A 19556-nucleotide genomic window follows, 5' to 3' on the forward strand; every position below is an offset into this window, starting at 1 on the left:
CTGCCAGTTTACCACTGGTAAACCTGCAGCATGTTTGATATCACCAGAATGTTCTCTGTTTTCCCCCCAGTGCTGGTCCTGGAGGCACACTCCCACCCCTTTGGGGACAGGTTGTCTATCTGAACAGAACTCAAATGATCAGGAGGAGAGCACAGTGGGGAGCATTGCTGCTTGGCCAGTCACTCCTTTGACAAAAACTCACCAGGAAGTTCCACTGTAACTCTCCCTCTCTGGGCCAGCTCCCACTCCCCAAGGGGATGGAGTCAGGCCCTCACAGGAGACATTTGAGCCTTTCTCTCCCTGTCTGTCTTTTCTCCAGCATGGGCACCCCTTGCAGCCACTCCCAGGTTTTAAGATGTGTCTCCCCATAAGGAACCCCAGCAGGATTGCTCAGTACCTGGGTGCTTTGCATCTGTTTGACGAAATTCACCAGCTTTCTTATGCTGTTCTTCTTCAGACTTAGGCGGCACTGCTAAAAATTAGAGACAGGTAAAGCCTCAGCATGGCTCAGGCATGGAGGATTCAGGAGGATGCAGGGGAGGCTCCCTCTGGTTTCTCTGCCCAATATGTGAGTCTGAGCACTAATGTGGACTTCAGCTCATGAGAGGGATCTTGCTTGGGGCTACTTTTGTGCTTTGGCGGTCTAGGTACTCAGGGCAAGCTCTGGGATGAAGCTGCAGGGGGAGCTATGTTTGTGCAAGAGTCCTGTTTTTCATCGTCTCTGCAATGGGATCCAGATGTCTTGACCCTAACACGCTTTCAGCTTGGTCACTAGTGTGATATGCAGGAGTAGGCACTGGGGAAAGAGCCTGCTGCTCACAGGTGTCCTGTGCTGACCATAGCACAGCAATTATCTGGCCATGCCAGTAGCTGGCATCAGCCTTGGAATGAGCAACTTGCACTTCATATGGAAGGAAGTTAAAAAGATAAATGTACCTTCCTCCAACTAACGTACCTATGGGATTCTGCATACGCTTGATTCCTGAAGATTTCTGCACGCCTTTGGCCTCAAAATCTTAAAGAAAATTGCTCATTAATAAGCTATTGGCACATTAGTGATAATTATTCTTTCAAAGAAAAGGACATTGTGAACTTACATGCTCCAGGCTCGTCCAGGGGCTCCAAACCATCTTTTTGCCAAGCTGCTAGAGAATCTGCTAGGGAGTCAGCTAGAAGCAAGCACAGAGAAATGTTTCCACTGCGTGTTGGGATCTTCTGCTTTTGTATATGGAAGCACTGAATGGGGGTCAGGTAACATCTGGGAGCCAGATGTCAGTGAATTGCCAGAGCTGCAGAGGAGGACCTGGGGACCTGTGAGCTGGCAGCTCAGCACTCTTCAAACCCAATGTGCAACACCCCTGGAGGAGAGATGGACCCTTGGGACTCTTAACAGGAGAGTGCTCACACAGAAGAAACCCTCACTAAAGCAGTGGAATTAAAAACATATTGGTGAGAAGACCCCACTAGCCCATGAAAGGCTGGGCCACTGCTGGCAGCTCACCTGCTTCCTGTGATTTCTGTGGAACATAGTTGGCAGTCCTGGGATGCAGGACCATCAGGAGGATGAGGAAGGAAAGGAAGAAATGGTGGACAAGGGCCATGGTCTCCCTTCCACCACGCTGCTGCTGCTGCAGTCAAGGATGGGGGCTGAGCAGTTGGTTCTTATGGCTATGGGGCTCTGTGACCTCATGGCCCCATGCAGCCAGGGCAGGGCTGTGTGGGGATGGCACTCAGGGTGCTCATGGAGAGCGGCTGGAGCGCCGTGGGGCTGTGTGACCTCATGGCCATGGAATGAGCGGGCAGCCAGTGTGGGGCTGTGTGAGGGTGGAGCTCAGGGTGCTCCTGGGAAGCTGCCCCCCTGAGCAGGGGAGCACATCCCATAGGGCAGCTTCACCCAAGGGCTGGGACCCTTCAGAGGTTCTACACCTTGCTCAGGTTTGCAAACAGTGCCAAGCATAGTGGTGTGGTTGCCACACCTGAAGGATAGGAAGCCAACAACAAGCTGAACAAGCTTGAAAAGAGCCCTCATGAGGTTCAATAAGACCAAGTACAAAGTCCTGCACCTGCAGTGGGGCAAGCCCCTGTATCAAGCTGCAGAAGGCTGTGGTATCTGCTTGGTTAACCAATGTAATTTTTAAGATAAGTCTAAAACAGTATTTTAATAAAATATTGCATTTAGTTGAGTAATTCTGTGTGTACAATGGGTATAAGGGAAAAATATTTTATCTTTAGGGCTTTTGTGGTTCAACTATTTGTTTACAATAATGCCTTGGTACTAAAAAGTACTAGAGAAACACATAGTATGTTTCAGAGAACTTCCCAGTTGTATTTCTGATAATCAGTGGCTTATACTACAGGCTTTCTTCTAGAAAGAGATTGTATACAATAAAGTAGCTCTTCACTAAATATGATGAGGCACTGAAACATGTTGCCTATAGAAATGGTGTATGCCCTATCCCTGGTAGTGTTCAAGGCAAGGCTGGATGGGGTTTTGAGCAAGCTGGTCTAGTAGATGTTCCTGCCTGTGCCAGGGAGGTTGGAACAAGATGATGTTTCTACCCAAATAATTCTATTGATTCTGTGATGGACTTGGATACCTCTGACTTTCTGCACTGGGTGGTATCCAGGATTTCTATCTGTTGTGTTTTCCACTCAGTCGTCCTACAGATTTATTTTCTCTCAGTTCCCCTAAATCAAGGGTCAGTCTTAAGCTTTAAGCAAAAATGCAGCTTTCAAGCACACTGGCAGTTGTCATACTGAAGAGTTCTCTGCTTGTTGCCACGCCAAACACATTCTTTTTTTGGTTCCCCTTGCTGTCCATATCTTTCCAACCCCTGGTATGTTTGCTGGCTAGACGTATCAGGAGAGCATCTATTAACAGAAGAAAATGTCTTTATGTGACTGAATGGACCAGTTCTCTGCCTTATGTGCCTTTAGAACTACTTTCCCTCACCTTTGTTGCTGTGTCCTTGAATTCTTTATTGAACCTGAAGAAATCTGATCTCACTCTTAAGTAAGATATACTTAGCAGCACTTCTGGTATGTTATGTTCCCGGTGTTCTCTTAGCATATGGTTAAAATTTCTCCAATGGTGGGTTAAACTAAACTGTTCCTTTCCCAAGGGATGCTTGTACTGAGTGGGATTTGAACTCTTGCCTTCAAATATCTCTGTGGAGTATGTATTTCTTAAGGCTATAACTATTCTCCACATAGGTAGGGAAAATTCAGGCTGTTGTGGCTGGGAGCTCACATCTGAAGTTGTTCTTTAAAGACAGAATATTGGTTGCACTATGCAAGTTTATTTTCAAGGTGGTTTTCTAATTCTGCATTAATTTACCCTGACCTCTTCCTTCTGGGTATTAGACCCTGCTGTGCCTTCCTTTTAGTACGAAAGGCATCTTTCTTGCAGCTGTCACAGAATAGTTCTCAAACAGTCCCTGGTGCTGGCAGACCCAGAATGCTACTCAGATGGAACATTTCTGTACTAACAAAGTGCCTTCTGGCAGGTCTCAAACTACTGCACTTGCCTTGAAGAATCTCTCAGAAACATTTGACATGCAGTCTACTGAAGGTTCATGTACACCTTCAAATAACAATATGTACAGTAATAAAGTGTTCCAGATCATGTGGTCCTTGACATTGCAGTTTTCCAGTCACTGATGCTGAGTCCCACCCCCAGGTTTTTGAGTTGCACCATGTTATATCTTGAAGTCACTTATCATCTGAACACAGAAGAGAAGCTACTTATGTACTGGCTAACTGGTGGTGTGTGATGCAGCTGTGCACCCCCTCATAGCCTCTGCATTCTGAGAGGGACTCCAGAATTCTGCTCCCCATCTCCCCCACTCCTGTACACCATGAGCTCAGCCTCAGGTTAAGGGGATTTTCTGCAGGTACTGCAAGAGAAAGTTTTTCTGGCCTTCAGAGAAAATACATGTGTGCACGCACAGTGTGCATGTGTACTGCATATGTTGAAAAAGTCTGGTAACTATAACGGCTTTTCTTTGAAAAATACTGGAATCATGCAGTGGAGTCTTTATGACTAAAGATATCTCTTGAAATATGTATTTTAGATCCAGTTTTATTGAAATGTTAATTGTTCTGTGTAGTGACTTTACTGTGATAGTGGCCAGTTTAAGAAAAATATAATAGCTGCACTCTTGCAAAAACAAAATACTAATCAAACCCTTACTGAGATTGATTATTTGTCCTGGAAGAGGGTCATTTCACATGTGATTTTTCTGCAAAATTATAAACTAAAATTCATAATATTATAACCCTGGAATGACTTTTCATGCTTTGTGTATTTTCATTTCAGTAAGTCTCAGCAGTTTTGTGCCACGCCAAAACTTTCTAAGTATTGATCTGCCTGTGGTGATAGAGACATTTTGCAAGTATCCTTTGAAGTATGTTTGTTCTTTTACAGTAAGAAGGGAACTGTTTAGAATTTAGTGACCTAGCAAAATTTCAGTTGGATGTCATTTTAGACAGGATGTCCTGAAGTATTTCTGTATTGATTTCACATCTTTATCCCATCTCTGCATTGATTGTTGTCCATGCACCAAGCTGAAAATGAAATCTCTCACTTTCTTGTGCTTAAAAGCATTTTTTGGTCATTGCTTTTTTAACTCTTGAGGGTGAGCCTTAACAGATGTGACATGAAAGCCAAAGTAAGCCTGAATATAAGTCAGGAAAAATGAGATGTTCTTGTAGCTTTGCAGTGTCAGAGTTTTATTATTTTATGTCATTTTACGGAATTAAATAACAGGATATGGTTGGGGTTTTAAATTTTTTTCTTCAAAAGAAAAGAAAATAGGTATTCAAGAAATGGGATAATTCAGTTAACTCTTGCTTATTAATGAATGAGATTATATATATGCACATATGTATAGATTAGTAGACTTGAATGTGGCTAATCTAGGAACCCTTAGCCTTAGAAACTGAAATGTTTATGTGTGGCCATTGAATAACTAAGCTGTGCATTTCAGTTTAATGACAAGTCCCTAGAGCCAGAGTAAAGGTACCATTTAAGCTCCCATTTTCTGGGAGCAGATCAAGGTTTGTGCTGCCTCAGCTGCTTTCTGACTCGTGTCTTCTTGCCTGGACATTTAGGACAGAGGCAGGTACTGCAGTTAGCAAGCCTTTAACCAGCAGTAAAAATTACCTGCCCATGCCTCATTCTCACATGCACACTTGTACAGAAATCCACTCAGCTTTTCTGGCTAACAGGTAAGTAGGAGAGGTAGGTCAGATTTCTGATTATATTGTAGTCATTTAGTGTTTTGGAAAATATTCTTAATCATGATTTCATACTTGGGTCTAGAATACCTTCTTACTTCAGGCATGGTGCCAGAGCTATAACTTTCCTCCAAAGCCACACAAAGCAAGCAAAGAAGATGGTGGTTTTGCTGTCTCCTACTTTCACTCAAGTTGTGAAAAGTGCAGGTTTAAGTATCCAGACTTAGCTCTTAAAAAATAAAAATCTGTAAAGGCAGTTCTCTGAGTGTGTATGTTACGGGCTAAAACTAATTTTATTCATATAATTTCTGTGAAATGGAATGGTAGCTAGAAAAATAACCCATGTATGTCCCTCTGCATACTAGAAATACAATACATATATTTTTTCTAAAACTTCTTGATTTTTACATTTTCTCAGATACTCTTAATGAACCTTAACTACATTCAACCAGGTACCTCATCTCACTATCAGGAGCACTGGCAGTTATCAATGCTGTACCCTGCTTCGCTTTGGATGGTCAGTGGATATTAAACTCCTTCCTGGAAGCCACACTGAGCTCCCTAATTGTAGAAAAACAAAACAGAGAGCTTGTTGGCTTTTTGATTTTGCTTGCTGGTAGTGCACTTTTGGCTGCCAATGTTGCACTGGGACTTTGGATGGTGACAGCACGATAGAACATTGGATATTCTTCCATCAGTTCTGAAAGTACACAGAAATAATGAATCCATTACTTTTTAAAATTTGTCCAGTACTGAGATTGAAATAATTCCCTTAAAATGACACTGAGAGAACAATCAACTGGGGGTTGCTGTTTTAATTTAAAACTTTACAACACTATGCCTGTTCTCATGGGAAATCTAATAGGAAAATGTAGAAGCCTTTTTATTTACTCTTTAAGCACTCTTTAGGTAATACTTTTGGAGAAATTGAATTTTAAGATTTCATAGGAAAAAATTAGACTTCATTAATTCAGATCTCAAAATAAGGGAATTATTTTGCCTCAAACATTTGTAAAGTGGGAGGGAAAAAAGCTAGTTTTATTTTTTAATTTAAATAATTGTCTGTATGGGCTTTGATCATTTCTCAGTCAGCATAGTCTTCAGGGACTTGTTTTGGTTTTTTTACTTTAGTATTCTACCAAACTGGATTCTGAGAAGCCCAAAAGTCTGATCTCAAAATGGAGAAAAGCTAGGTACCATGTGTTAAAGGGGAGAGAGCAGCCATTTGGGTGAGTGGCTTTCCTTTTCACCTGCCAAAATGACTGGAGGAATGTTGTCCTCAGGATGTAGATGAGAAGTGCCAATGTCTGCTAAAAATGAAGCATGTGGGAGGATAGCAAAGCCCACATGTTTGTGTTGCTCACACTTTCAGTTGTATATTGTCATACACAGCTGAAGTTTTTTAAAAGGCAATATTTGTCAGCAATAGCTACAAGATAACTGAAATTTAGTTTCTGAGTGCTGAAGTATGCTGTGCACAGTTTTCCTAAGTGATATGTAATGTTCGTGGTGTTTTACTCAGAAAATAATATTGTATTGTTTTTATGGTGTCTATCTTCTGATGCTATGCATGTAATATGTACAGTAACTCACTGATGGTTTTCACAGGCTAATTTTTTTCGGCTAGAATTCATTAATTCATTCTGTTCAAAGGTAGCTAACAAAGATATTTAGCTGGTCTTATATATTAATTATTTAAAGGAAGCATATGATTATGATTTGAACTATTTAAATATTTAGCTTTGCTTCCTGGGATGAATACAGACCATATCCTTGTTCTCAAATGAACAGTGGAAGAGCAGTCAGTGTTTTACTGACTGAAGTATGTTTGACATGCTTTGAAGTTCTTTAGGTCTGTAATGTTTTGTACCCAGTAGGATTATGTATTGAATGCCATTTCCTCCTGTGATACATTGCCTAGTTTATATAAATCAGGTTCAGTCAGAGCCTTGCCTCAATATAGGCTGATATTTAAACAAAAATGCTCTGGTTTGGGAGCCTAAATATTTGAAATAGGAAATTGTTGAAAAATACCCTGCAACTTCTGCCTCATGCAGTACTCCCCATAGGAGCTGCTGAAGCTCAGAGTTCCTTTACAAAAATGACCTTTCCATCAGGAACTGAAGTGGAACCTAAGCTGAAAGATCCTGGCTTGCAGGGAGTACTGAAACATCCATGACCAGGTAAAATAGATTCTTTTGGCACTTGAGGTAAAAGCCTGGGTAAATTCAAGGTGGGGAGAAGCCCAATTCTGGTGTTGCTGGACAGTTTCATTACTCTGTGGTGTTTGCATTTGCCCACTGATGTGTACTTTTGCACAGTAGCTTTCACACTTAAGATGCACTCCTTACTTATGATGATGCAAGCAGTAATGAGAGACCATGTCTATTTATTTGTTGTTGGCCAGTTTACATCCCCTTCCAGTGCTGCCACAGGCTGGGTGGGCCCTTGAGGTTTACCTCTGTGGGGTGTCTGGCCTGTGCCTCTCCTTTTCAGTCATTTCAGCCCAGGCAAATTGGGACAGGTCCTGGTAGGGGAGGGTAAATACTCTGATCCAGTGTCAGCTGGCCCCTTTGGGGACCATTAAAAGTAACACAAAGTGCAAGAAAGATAAAACAAACTATAGTCTAACTTGTCATCACTCTTGGAAACATACAGAGGTTTCAGAGTAGCTGTTCTGATGGGTCACTGTGCCATCCCTCCATGGACAGGAGGACAGGAGCAGCCCTGCTCCTGCTCAAGGCCCTGTCTCTGAGGCTCTGTTCCAGACTGCTCTCTCACCTCAGTGGCTCTTTACTGATCTGAGCTCTTCCTTTCAGTGGCTTTCTACTTGACACTTTCCTCTGTCTCATCCAATCTACAGTGCAAAACATTAATTTCCACTTGGAAATTTTATTATAGTTTAGTAAGACAGGATATTTAGTTTTAAAACTTGTCAAGTTTTATATTTATTTATTCATGTTGACTACAATGGCTTGGAACAATCCTTTAGCATCATGCCTCTCATGGAGATGTAGGCAACAGATCTGGAAAAACCCAAAGCTTCTGAATTGACATACACAAATTTCATCTGCCATAATGAGGCTGGCAGGGCAGACTGTTCCTGGTTATTTTGTGTGCTACCAAAACATGAAGTTTTATCAACTAAAGCTAAAGCCAGTTTACTTTACACAGTCACTGAAAGCCACACTTTCACAAAGTAGAACTTCAGTCTGTATCTGGCCTCATAAGCAAGAAGAGGATGGGGAACACATTGGCCATGGCTTTAGCAAAACAGACACACTAGTGCACTGCACAGACTCTAGATAGCATGTATGGAAGAGAGAGCATTAGAAGTGCTTAAAAATAATTCATGAGTCCATCCCTCCACATGTAAAATTCAACTGGGTAAGGGTTGATTTAGGTATGTACAGGTTCTTTAAATCAAGACTTTAAGCAAACTGAGTGACCGAGCACATCTTAGATTAGTGTAATTAGAAAGTAATAGGTTGGGCCACTCTCTGAAGAAGAAGTTGTTGTTCAGTGGATCAATTTCATTCTCTATAATCCTATATGTGGATTACATTCTGATAAGCATGTGCCATACATACACTTACTGGGACAATTTTTCCTGGGGTTTTGGTCGTTTATTTAGGAAGAGAAAACACAAAAGTACAGAGTGGCTTTTGTGTGTTGGAGTATTTCTGATGTGTGTTTTGTTTTTGTAAAAAGAGAAAGTCTTTAAATTAAATCCTTTTACATCTTATTATAATTAGCCCCTCAAAATCTTTAATACTGAATCCATCAATATAATTATAGGGCATATTGACTGGACTATAAAATACAGCACTCTTAAAGATTGGATGGCTGCTACTATTTATGTATATACTAAGCATTTTAAATCTGTATCAGATGGAAAAAGTAATGTCTAATATTCAGAAATGTTATACTTAGCTTTTGTTCGAAAATTTCCAGAAGAATTCCATAATTATAATCATTGTTCTACTTTGTTTTTTATGAAATGGTTTTTTATATCAGGAAATATTTACATAGCATGTTCTGATAATGCATGATATAACATGAAAATGGCAAACTCCTTAGCATGGGGGGTGTTACATGCTCTTTGCTAACTTAGGAAATTAAAACCAGCTTGTATCTGTACCAATTAAATGAAAGAGGCTTCACTAGAAAAAGTATAGACAAACTTGAGTCATTACAAATTAGGAGCCACAATGGAAAATGTGTTAACTCATTCCTTTTATTTAGAATGAAACAACCATGTTGATAGTTTCTTTCAGTGATAATTCTACATTTGTGGATATGTGTGTATGCATACATTTCTGTAACAGATACATACATAGCCATAGGATATATTAATGTTTTTTTAGTGATAGCTTACTCCTTACTCCATATTCTGCAATGCAGGCTTTTGTTTTTCCTTCTCTCTGTGAATTCTCTCTGTGGCTTTCTCTGGATTTGAAAATAGAAACTTATGTTTTTTCCCATAAGCAACTTTTAACTTCTTTATTAACAGAAGACAAGTGATGGGGATATGATGTAACCACAGTCTGCATGAGTTTTGTTCAGATGATGTTTAAAGTATGTTTCTTACTTTCTGTGAAGCCTCAGCTACAAGCATGGTAAACACAGCTTTTTCAGGGCAACTGAAGAAGGTCAGCCTTGGAATGCACCACTCTCTTACTGCTGCTGTTTGTGCTGTTCTTAAGAACTGGGATGAACAAGAGCTCTGTGTAGAGTATACTGAAGAAATAAAGTTTTCAGGACAGAACTCTCCATGGCAGGGTGTTTCAGCTTTGTTTTAATAAGGATATGTTTTGTTGAGCTTAGCACATCAGCAATCCCAGTGTTCCCATAGCTTCTCATACATGTTACACGATTCAAAGATGACTTGTAGGAATATTTTTAAGATAAATTATGTATTTCTTACAAATTCAGAGCTTTCATACAGATCTGAATATCACTAATGAGATGAAGAAGGCTTATTAAGGTTTATATAGCCTAGTCTGTAATTAATTGTTTTAAAAATATGTGAATTAAATGCTAGATATAAAGAGTTATTTGTAAAGTATGCATTATGTACACCTGCACTCAGACCAATTTCCACAACCAGTTTTGCCTCAGCTTTGTTCTTGTAATCTTGTGAGTAAGGAATCTTGAATCTTAAAACAGGTGAGATCCAATATTGGCAAATATTTTATACTCTTTCTATCCTGAATTTCATGTAGTGCTTTCTGTTGAATAGTTGTTTAATGTGGCTGAGTTACCTGGGGCACACACCCTGCAGCCATGCAGTGTTTGGGAACATTGCACTGGGGACTGCCAGCAAGCAGCAGCTCTGTGACTGCTGGTCCTTGGGCTCATCCACTCCATCATGTGAAGGGTAGATGGCAGCGTTTAAGGCAGTGAAGGACTTCAGTTTATGGCAGCTTTATGAAACTTTCACACTGCTGACCTGGTGTGAAAATACAGGAACAAAGAGCAGGATATGACACTGCAATTCCTTTCATTCCGTTTACATTGTCATGAAACCTGAAAAGAACTAGTAATTGACATTTCAGAGCAGGAAGATATGTTTTGCAGCCCTTCACTGAATAATTCAGTGACTGGTGGTCAAACTTATTTCTTAGCACTTTGTCATTCCTTCCATAAATATGTGCTGAATAAGTAGTGTGGATAGTTGTAGCTTGTGTTGTAAAATGGACTTGGATATTTCTCACCTCTAGATGTTCATCCTGCGATGGTTTTTGCAGCATTATAGTACAATCTATCTTCATTGATCCTGGGTTGAAAGTTTGGAGGCTATTTCCAAGCCATCACTAGGAAAATCTATTTCCAAGTTGTTTGATAATATTTTAAATTAATCTTTTCCTTATATCACATTGTTTTTAGATTTTATATACTCAGTTGATCTTATCTGAAGCCTGTCAATGGAATACGTATTGTTTAGAAATTCACTGTGGGGTTTTTTTCCTCTACATGGCCTTATTTTTCACACTGACTCACAGCTGTGGAATGTTAGATTTCTAGACCCTTTGTTTCCACTATGCATTGTTCTTGATCATGGGTTTTTTTAAAAAATGGAAAAAAAAGAAAGCTTCATTTTGAAAATGTCAGCTAGCAAATATATGGAACACTGAATAATGTATTGTGGTTTTGTTTTCCTTTTTTTCTCTATTTAATTAACCAAACAATAAGTATTGTTTTCTATGTATAATAAATGTATCCTGCAAATAAATTCATTGTCTGATTGTTGATGTGCTTAAGTCTGTTTTTAAAAATAAGGTAGAGTGACATCATTCCTTATTAGTGGCAATTGCCATATTCTCGGATATATTTCTATTCTCTTCATATGTCATTCATATTCTCTCTCTGGGTACCAACAAGATACACCATCCTTTTGAGTATCTGACCACCTCCTAAAAATAATAATAACTATCACTTTACTTTCCCTTATTTATCAGCTTATCACAGTAATAATTGAAATATTTGACACTGGATGTTATCGTCAAGGTAAGCAAAAACCACTCTGGCCAGTCCTGTGTGAAGAACTTAGAATGTCAGCTCTTCAAAGGTGAACTTACATATGACAACCTTTGATTTTGTTGTCCAGGCCAGCCCAGGTGGGCACATCCTGGTTCTGGACAGGTTTCCTTGGGTGCCCAGTGGGCACCAGCTCTGTCAGAGGGAAGTGCTGCTGCTCTGTTCCTTGAGCAAGCTCATCTGCGTCAGCCAGGTTATTTGTTCTGAGAGCTAAATCGTCCTTTGTTGCTTATTGGACACACTGTTACTTTATACAGGCAGAGCTGTTTCAGCAATTGTGGCTTTGTTCCCAGATAAAAGAATACCATGAAAAGTGGACACAAAGCACAGATTGGGCACATTGGTAGGATTTCCCAGATAGGTTGTTATGCAGTTTTTGCAGTTTTCTGAATTGCATTTTCCTGGTATGAAGAGATGCTTTTTTTTCCCTCTTATCCATGTTAAAGGTAGATGCAACAGTTTTTGTTTTTTATTCTGAATCATGTAAGCTTTTAGGAGAGTTTTGTGGTTTTTCAGTTGGTTTTGAAAATGTTATCCTTTACTGTGATAAGGTATGTTCCTCTTGTAGTCTGGAAAAACAGTTAATTATATCCTAATGTCATCCTGAGGAATGTTGCCTTATTCACTAATATAATTTCAGGGTGAAATTTAAAAAGAAAACCTCTATCTGTGAGTCTTATTTTTGGTAACTTTATAAAGAAAGCTAAATATAATTCTTCCTGTGATCATACCAGTTTGAACCACCAAGTAGAAGTATTCCTAAACATGTTTGGTAGATCTGAATGCACCGAGTTCACTTAAATATTTTCTAAAATATTTTTATGATATTTTGACGTGACCTACACAACAAAATACAATTTAAGGTTTGATTCTAATCTTATGGTGGTAAACTGAGAGAATTCACAACACTTACGAGGACTAAGCTCATAAATGTCTTGTGGCTAGATAAAATTTTCCACTTTTTTACCTCAGATGTGAGTTCAGTGTTTGCTTCCATCCTTGTAAGGCTCTGGTGGTGTTGAAATACAATTGGATATTCTTACCAATTATGTATCATATTTTCTACATTTATGATTAGTTCTACCTCTTTTTAGTTCTTTGCAAGTTCATTAGTGGCTGAATACTGTCACTGCCACTTCTGACTGTCTTGAAAACACATGGTCCTACATCTTTTTTTATTTCCCCCTCAAAGGAATCTTTCAAACTGAAAATAAATACTTTTTTCCTTTTTTTTTAATGTCATCCTTTTTATTTGCTATTGCATTATAAAAGTTCCTGTCCTTTTTACCTTTCATGGCTCTTTGAGAACATCTATTAAAATACTACAAGATATTGTTTTAAATTTCCCCAAACCAACTGAATTTGATTCAGTGTCCCATGCAGGCATCTGGTGTGGTCTGAGATATCCTAAGGTGTTCTTAGGTTAAAAATCTGACTTGAAAGACCATTTTGAACCTCGTCCCCCACTTGTCTCCTTTTCCTCCTGGTGGATGAGTCTCAGGGTTTCTAAGACCTGCACATGGGGCTTCCAGATGTGGGTGAGGCCCTACTGGAGATCAAAGACATTCTGGACCAGCTGCTGGATACTTGAAAAGATACCTGAGGGCGTTTTGTATCACACCAGATGCTTGCACGTGGGCATCAAATCAAGCCAAACAGATTCCTTTTCTTCATTGATTTTTTTTTTTCTTTTTGAATTACAGTAGACTATGAGGCTTTTTGAGTAAGTACATCTGCCATAAAATTAATCTAAGCTTTTCTATTTATTCAGAATAGTGTGATCCAGACTGTTGTATGAAAGTCAGGCTGGCAAAATACAAGCATTCTCCTGCATGAGGTCTGGAAGCAGCAGGAATTAGTGCTGCTGCTGTAGTGGTACCTACAGCAAGAAAAGGGAAGGCTGATGTTATGAGGAAAATCCCATCAGTCTCAAGCTGTGGAGGCAGCAGGGAGACACAAGGCTGTGTGAGGGAGCTGTGACCATCTCTGCCAAGTGCCACAACTGTACATTTGACTGGCTTTTAACTTGCAGAAGAAAAGAAATGAGACTTCCAGTTAAGAATGGTACAAAGTAAGGGAAGGGAGTGATAGAGGTGGTTTGTTCATTTACAGAATCACAAATAACTGCACAGTAAGATTTTTTACTATTTTTTTTCCCACTGAAGCATTTATAGAGCTGACCTGCAACTAGAACTAACAAACTTCCCTCTTTGGTAGAAGCACATTGGTAGTAAGATCAGAGGGGCAGAAAAAGCCTCTCCTAGACAGCAGTTCAGGTGTTCAGACTTCAGAGTTGCATCCCTCTCCTTTACTGAGGATCAGGACCAATCTGACTTTCAGTTAGTCAAAGTCAGAACTTTCCTCCTGCTGTTTCCACATTCCCCCTTCAGCATGAGTTAATCTTACAAATGCAATTATTAAGAAAATCAATTTTAAAAATATTTTGCCCCTTGGCTTTGTTTTCATTCCTGCAGCTATTTGAATAACTAGCAGATATTTGGCCAAACCACCTGTATCTCTATCACTGCTGCAAAATCAACAAAGATTATGAACGTGCATTATAAACCATAAATTCCTGGATACTTGCCACTGGTTATACCAACATTTTTTTTTTTTCTTCACTTTGACTGTGTACTGCTCTTTATTAAATGCTTGAATTTATTCCCTGGAGATGTTCTGGTGCTTGCAGCATTAAACGTGCTGCAGTGCTGAAGGAAGGAAAAAATGGGCAACCCAAAACTTGCATAGTGTGCTTCTTACAATGAAATTCACTGTTTCATTTAGTGAACCAACACAGATAAGATTATTTTTCATAGATTAAGGGTCTGGTTATTTTTCCAGCATTTATATTCAAAGGTACTCCTAAGAGAGTTAACCTAACTGTCCTCTGTGTACCACTGACCTCTGCAATTAAATGGAGCTGAACCAGAAGTTAGACCAGAAGTCACAATATTACTGTCGTTGTTGTGAAATCTTCAGCATGTTATCAAATGGCAATTTTTCATAAAAATTCAGAAACCTATTGTTCCGTTGAGATTTCAACTAAATGGAACAGCACTTTTTTTTAACCTCTTTTTTTTCTATTTTGAGTGAAAATACCAAAAGTTATTCCAAAGAGAACATTTTAGCTTTCACTTACAGGGTTACTTAGAGGGGTTCTCTTTTAGCATGTGCAAATGAGAAAAAATAAAACTGCATCATTTAACAAAATGATACTAAATGTGACACTAAATGTATAAATCACACTGATCTCATATATGTGGTCATGAAATCAAACCTGTCATGTTCTGATGTAAAATAGCAAAAATAATCCAGATATTGAATGGTCATGCAAGTTTTTAAAAAATATTTTTATTATTAATTACAAGTAAATAAATTGAGGGGTAAAGCCCCTTAAATGAAGGCACTCTTCTAGATCAAAAAGGAGTTAAAAGGCAAAATAAACCTTTTGTCTTCTGCCATGGGTTTGTGTATAGACAGAGATAAGAATTTGATAAGCAGTTGGTTAATGGCTGCTGGCCTGCACTAGCATCAGTTTAGATAAAAGTAAGGATTGTTAGTGGCCTTAGAAGGCTCTGAACTGTACAGGCTGTAGCTGCAGTGAAGTGGCACTGTCAGATCCATAAAACACAACTTGCAGTGAAGAGGAGTGGTTGAGCAGCTCTGTCTGGGCCTGGATGTGCAGCATCCCTGCAGGACAGGAATTCATCCCGCTGTGCTCCCCTGTGTGACCTGCACACCTGCCAGGGCCAGCCCCAGAAAGGCACCTGCAGTCCTTAGCAGGGACTCAGGCCACTAGATCTCACTAAGCTCTACCATTAAGACCTTTCTTACCCTGAGGTCAAAGCCCTCCAGAACTTGCTCAGATTTTTACCCAAAACAGCCCTGAGCTCTTCTGCACATGGCCATCCCTGGCAGAAGAAGAGCTCACATAGTGTCCAGGCTGGGGTCTGGCAATGATGTGCTGCTCCTCTTGTGGAGAGGCTCAGAGTAGCATTCAGTGTCAGTGTGGAATTTTATAATCCAGCATCCCACTAAATGCAGCAGGGGTAGTTCTGTCTTTGAAAATGCTGCATGCAGGGGTGGGAGCAGGATACAGCAGATGGGGAACAACCTGGGTACAATCCAGTGTCTGTTTAGTGAACCACTGAATAGTTTATGTAATACTATAGGTGAGTTTCAGGTCTTGGCCTACTTAAAAATCTCCAGGACAGAGCCACAAAGTTTCCAGGAATGTTTTAAATTGTGTCTTGGTTGTTGCGGTTTTTTTAATCTTTGTTGTATCTGCAGATGCATACAAACCATGGAAGAATGAGGTGTTTTCTTGCTGGACAGGAATGTTAAAGAGATGCTGCAAATTTAAGCTTTGGTGGAAAATGCTTTTATATTAAAGAATAAAATTGCATTCGTATTTTAAAAGCTGTTTTGCTTTTCTAAAGAATTTGCTGAAATAGCTTTTCAATGTTTAAAAAAAACATTTTAACTTTCTTCCAAGTCTAGGGAGTGTGCATCTTGGGCCATGGAATCTTGTGAACAAAGGAGCTTTGAAATGGCTGTCTCCTCTTCAACTGCTCGAAATGTTTGACCTTGTTGTATCAGCAGCAGTTTGATGCTGATAAAAGCTTGCTGTTGTGTAGCTGTAAAGAAAGTCAGCTGTCTTAAGAACAGCTTAATTTATTGTCAGTTGGGCATCTGAAATCAGAGATTTTTTGCTTGTGCATCGCAGGCTTTGGAATGTTGTCCTATGAAATCTAACACTGCAGCCAGACAGACCTGATACCAGGAAATTGTAGGTCCAAATTAAGTGGAGTCCTTGATGTAGTCCCTGAATATGATATGCGTGTGAAAACAGAGCTAAATTGTGCACGAGCAATAAGACTCTTATCAATATGTAAATGTGAAGGACTCCTTTCTTCCATCCTTCTTCACCACAGACACGGTCTGGCTACACTGAGGTTAGTGGGAAACATCCTGGCCCTGTATGGAGGGGAGTGTTAAAGTGATAGCAGGATAAGGTGGCATGGCCTAAAGAACAGTGTCACAGCTGGACCTACTGAAGGAGGAAAGCAGTTGTTTCAACCTACAGAATGAAGCAAGAGGCTTCTCTTCTTTGCAAGGCTCTTTACTTCTGTACTGTAAGACATAGCCCTATTCTTCAAGCACATCTTGTAAAAGTTATTTTATATTGAAGCATAAGGATGTAGCAATCAAATGGAATTTGGAAGGTTTTTTTGCTTTGGGCTGTAACAAACTTTTAAGGCTGCTTGTTTTTTGAGCAGGCTGCTGCTGTGAGGGGAGGAATTCAGGGCCTGAACCCCACCTAGCTTGAGTCACTTGCTTTAGGCATTTGGAAAGTCACCCTGGCCTCTCTCTGGAGTTAACAAAGACAGACATACCACAGACAAGTCTGAGGAGCACCAGGCTCTGGGGCTGCATACTACAGACCCAGCCTGGGGGGGCAGCCAGGGCACAGCCTGCTCCACAGCCATGTTGCAGAAGGACTACATTAATGCATAGGATTGCTCAGAGCACCTACACAAGTAATATAGTCAAACAGAATAATGAGTGTTGGTTCCTATACTGCCTTATATCCTTTTTCTTTCTTTGGTCCACAGTACATTTATGAATAAAAAACTTTGTGTGAATAAACACTGGGTTGTGGCTGATTACTGTACTTAAAAGGTCTTTATTCATGTGCACCATATTCTTCCAGAGAATGCTTTAGAACATGTTCTAAAAATTGTAAGTATTGGTCTCGATAATTTACAATTTTAAAATATTTTTGTCTGGTAACACAGTAACTCTTCTTATATATGTGTGTGTCTTTAAGATCACTGAAATATTATGATGAATAATTTCTAATTGCTAGGTATCTGGAGCTAACAATCTCTTCTTATTACAATTACAATTACAATAAAAAGAGTTTAAAAAGTAAACAATAATGCTTAAAAGTACTAATGATGAAGACAGTGATTTAGAAATCAGCCTATCTAGAACAGGCTTAGACATAAGCCAAATGTATGCCTGAAGACAGGCATTCTCAATTAATTACATGTGTGGCCTCACATTATCACTGTCCACCTCCCACACTGTACATCTCTGCCGTAGTTGTAAATACTCACTTTTTTCCTTCAGAATTGCTCACTAGCCTTTTCTCTGTCTTTCTGCCAAGATCAAGCCTGAAGGCTGGAAAGCCATTTAGAGATACAACTTCCTTGTCACAGCTGACTGCCACATTCATTCACTGGAGAGGGACTTTTCACAAGGCTGCACAGTGACAGGACAAGGGGAAAAAGGTTTAAGTTGCAAATGGGCACATTCAGATTGTGTATTGGAAAGGTGTTCCTTACTGTGAGGGTGGTGAGGCACTGGAACAGGTTGTCCAGGTTGAGGATGGCTCTGGAAGTGTTCCAGGCCAGATTGGATGGGAGGTTGGAATGAGATGATTTTTAAGGTCCCTTCCAATCCAAACCATGCTGGGATTCTATGATTACCAGTTTGACACTGAATTCACAACCTGTATCTCTTCTACCTCCTGCCTTTCCCAGCACCTCTCCCACCTCCCCACTTTCTTCCCACCTTACCTTCTCTCTAACAAATCCAGAACCATATTGCAGAGTTATTAGTATCTGCCTGCCCTTGTTTTGTCAGTACTATATGATTTTTAAATGAAAAAGTGATAATTTCTCAACAATCCATTCCTATGCAGTCAGGAGGAAGCAAAGGAAGAGCATGGCTTCTGTGTTGTACTCTTGATTTAGCTGGGGAATTAATTAGCAAAAGTGTTTGTCAGACGTTCTGGTTTTTACATCTTTAAAAGAAATTACTGTGGTGATATGACTGACAAGGACTGCGTAGAGAACGACGACTCCCAGTGTAATTGTGTGTTGTTTGCCAGCTGTGGCAACTGTTTGAAAGGCTGCACTTCTGGCCAGAGATTATTAGCTTATATATACCAGGTTACATACTTTCATACAATCTATTGCCTAATGCTTTATCTCCCTTGAGGGCATCACAGATATTAGGCAAAAACCTGGATTCACATTGAAGGATGATTTGCTTCAGGAAGAAAGATGTTTTTACAGTGAATAAGCATTACATTAATCATGTAAAGATCCAGCCAAGATTCTGGAAAGCGAAGACTGAATCCGGGTGCATTTCTAGAATTCTCAGTCTAAAGGATTTATTTTTCCAAAGCAAGAGAACAGAAAATGAAGTATTTTTAGAAGAGCCAACTTGCATACCAGGACCACTGCTTACCACTAACTAACATTTGTGTTTGTATATTTACTTCCCACTGAAAGAAAAAATAAAATGGTTGGAAAAACTAAAGACAAATGCTACTAAGGGCACTAACCATATTATCACACACAATCACACTAGTTTCCTGCACAGCTGAAATAATAGCAGCCTGGTTTAGTGCCTTGGACCAGTTTCTACTGGGTGACAGTAAAGCCTGCAATACATCTGCCATTAAAATTGACAGCACCTTAAATGTGACACTGAGAAACTACGGATGAGAAAATCTCCACATCTGCCCAGGCTTGGTTTTACTTCTTGGAAAACCAGGAAGAGGGTGGTTTGAGTAACAGAATACTTCCACCAGTAACAATCTGGACTGTTTTACAAGACCTGAATTAAACTTTCAGCTCAGCCCATGTAAAAGAGGAGCCATAATGTTTTGGTGTTTTGCTGATCCCTTTTATTTTCAGTATTTGGATCATAAATTCTCTGTGTCCCTTTTTCTGAGTGCAGTGATATGAGGATATAACTCTCTT

The 19556-nt window shown here is 39.7% G+C and overlaps 1 protein-coding gene across 1 annotated transcript in view; it reads left to right on the forward strand.

Annotated features, from left to right (window-relative positions):
- Positions 1-11490, forward strand: part of MBTPS2 (membrane bound transcription factor peptidase, site 2) — a 40040-nt gene extending 28550 nt beyond the window's left edge. Inside the window, 2 exon segments of the mRNA XM_056506013.1 lie at positions 4319-4394; positions 5691-11490. Coding sequence (XP_056361988.1) covers positions 4319-4394; positions 5691-5913 — 299 coding nt within the window. The 3' untranslated portion in view covers positions 5914-11490.
- Positions 11491-19556: the final 8066 nt, after the last annotated feature.

Source organism: Oenanthe melanoleuca, chromosome 1 (genome assembly GCF_029582105.1).
Source record: "Oenanthe melanoleuca isolate GR-GAL-2019-014 chromosome 1, OMel1.0, whole genome shotgun sequence".
NCBI classification, from domain to species: Eukaryota; Metazoa; Chordata; class Aves; order Passeriformes; family Muscicapidae; genus Oenanthe; species Oenanthe melanoleuca.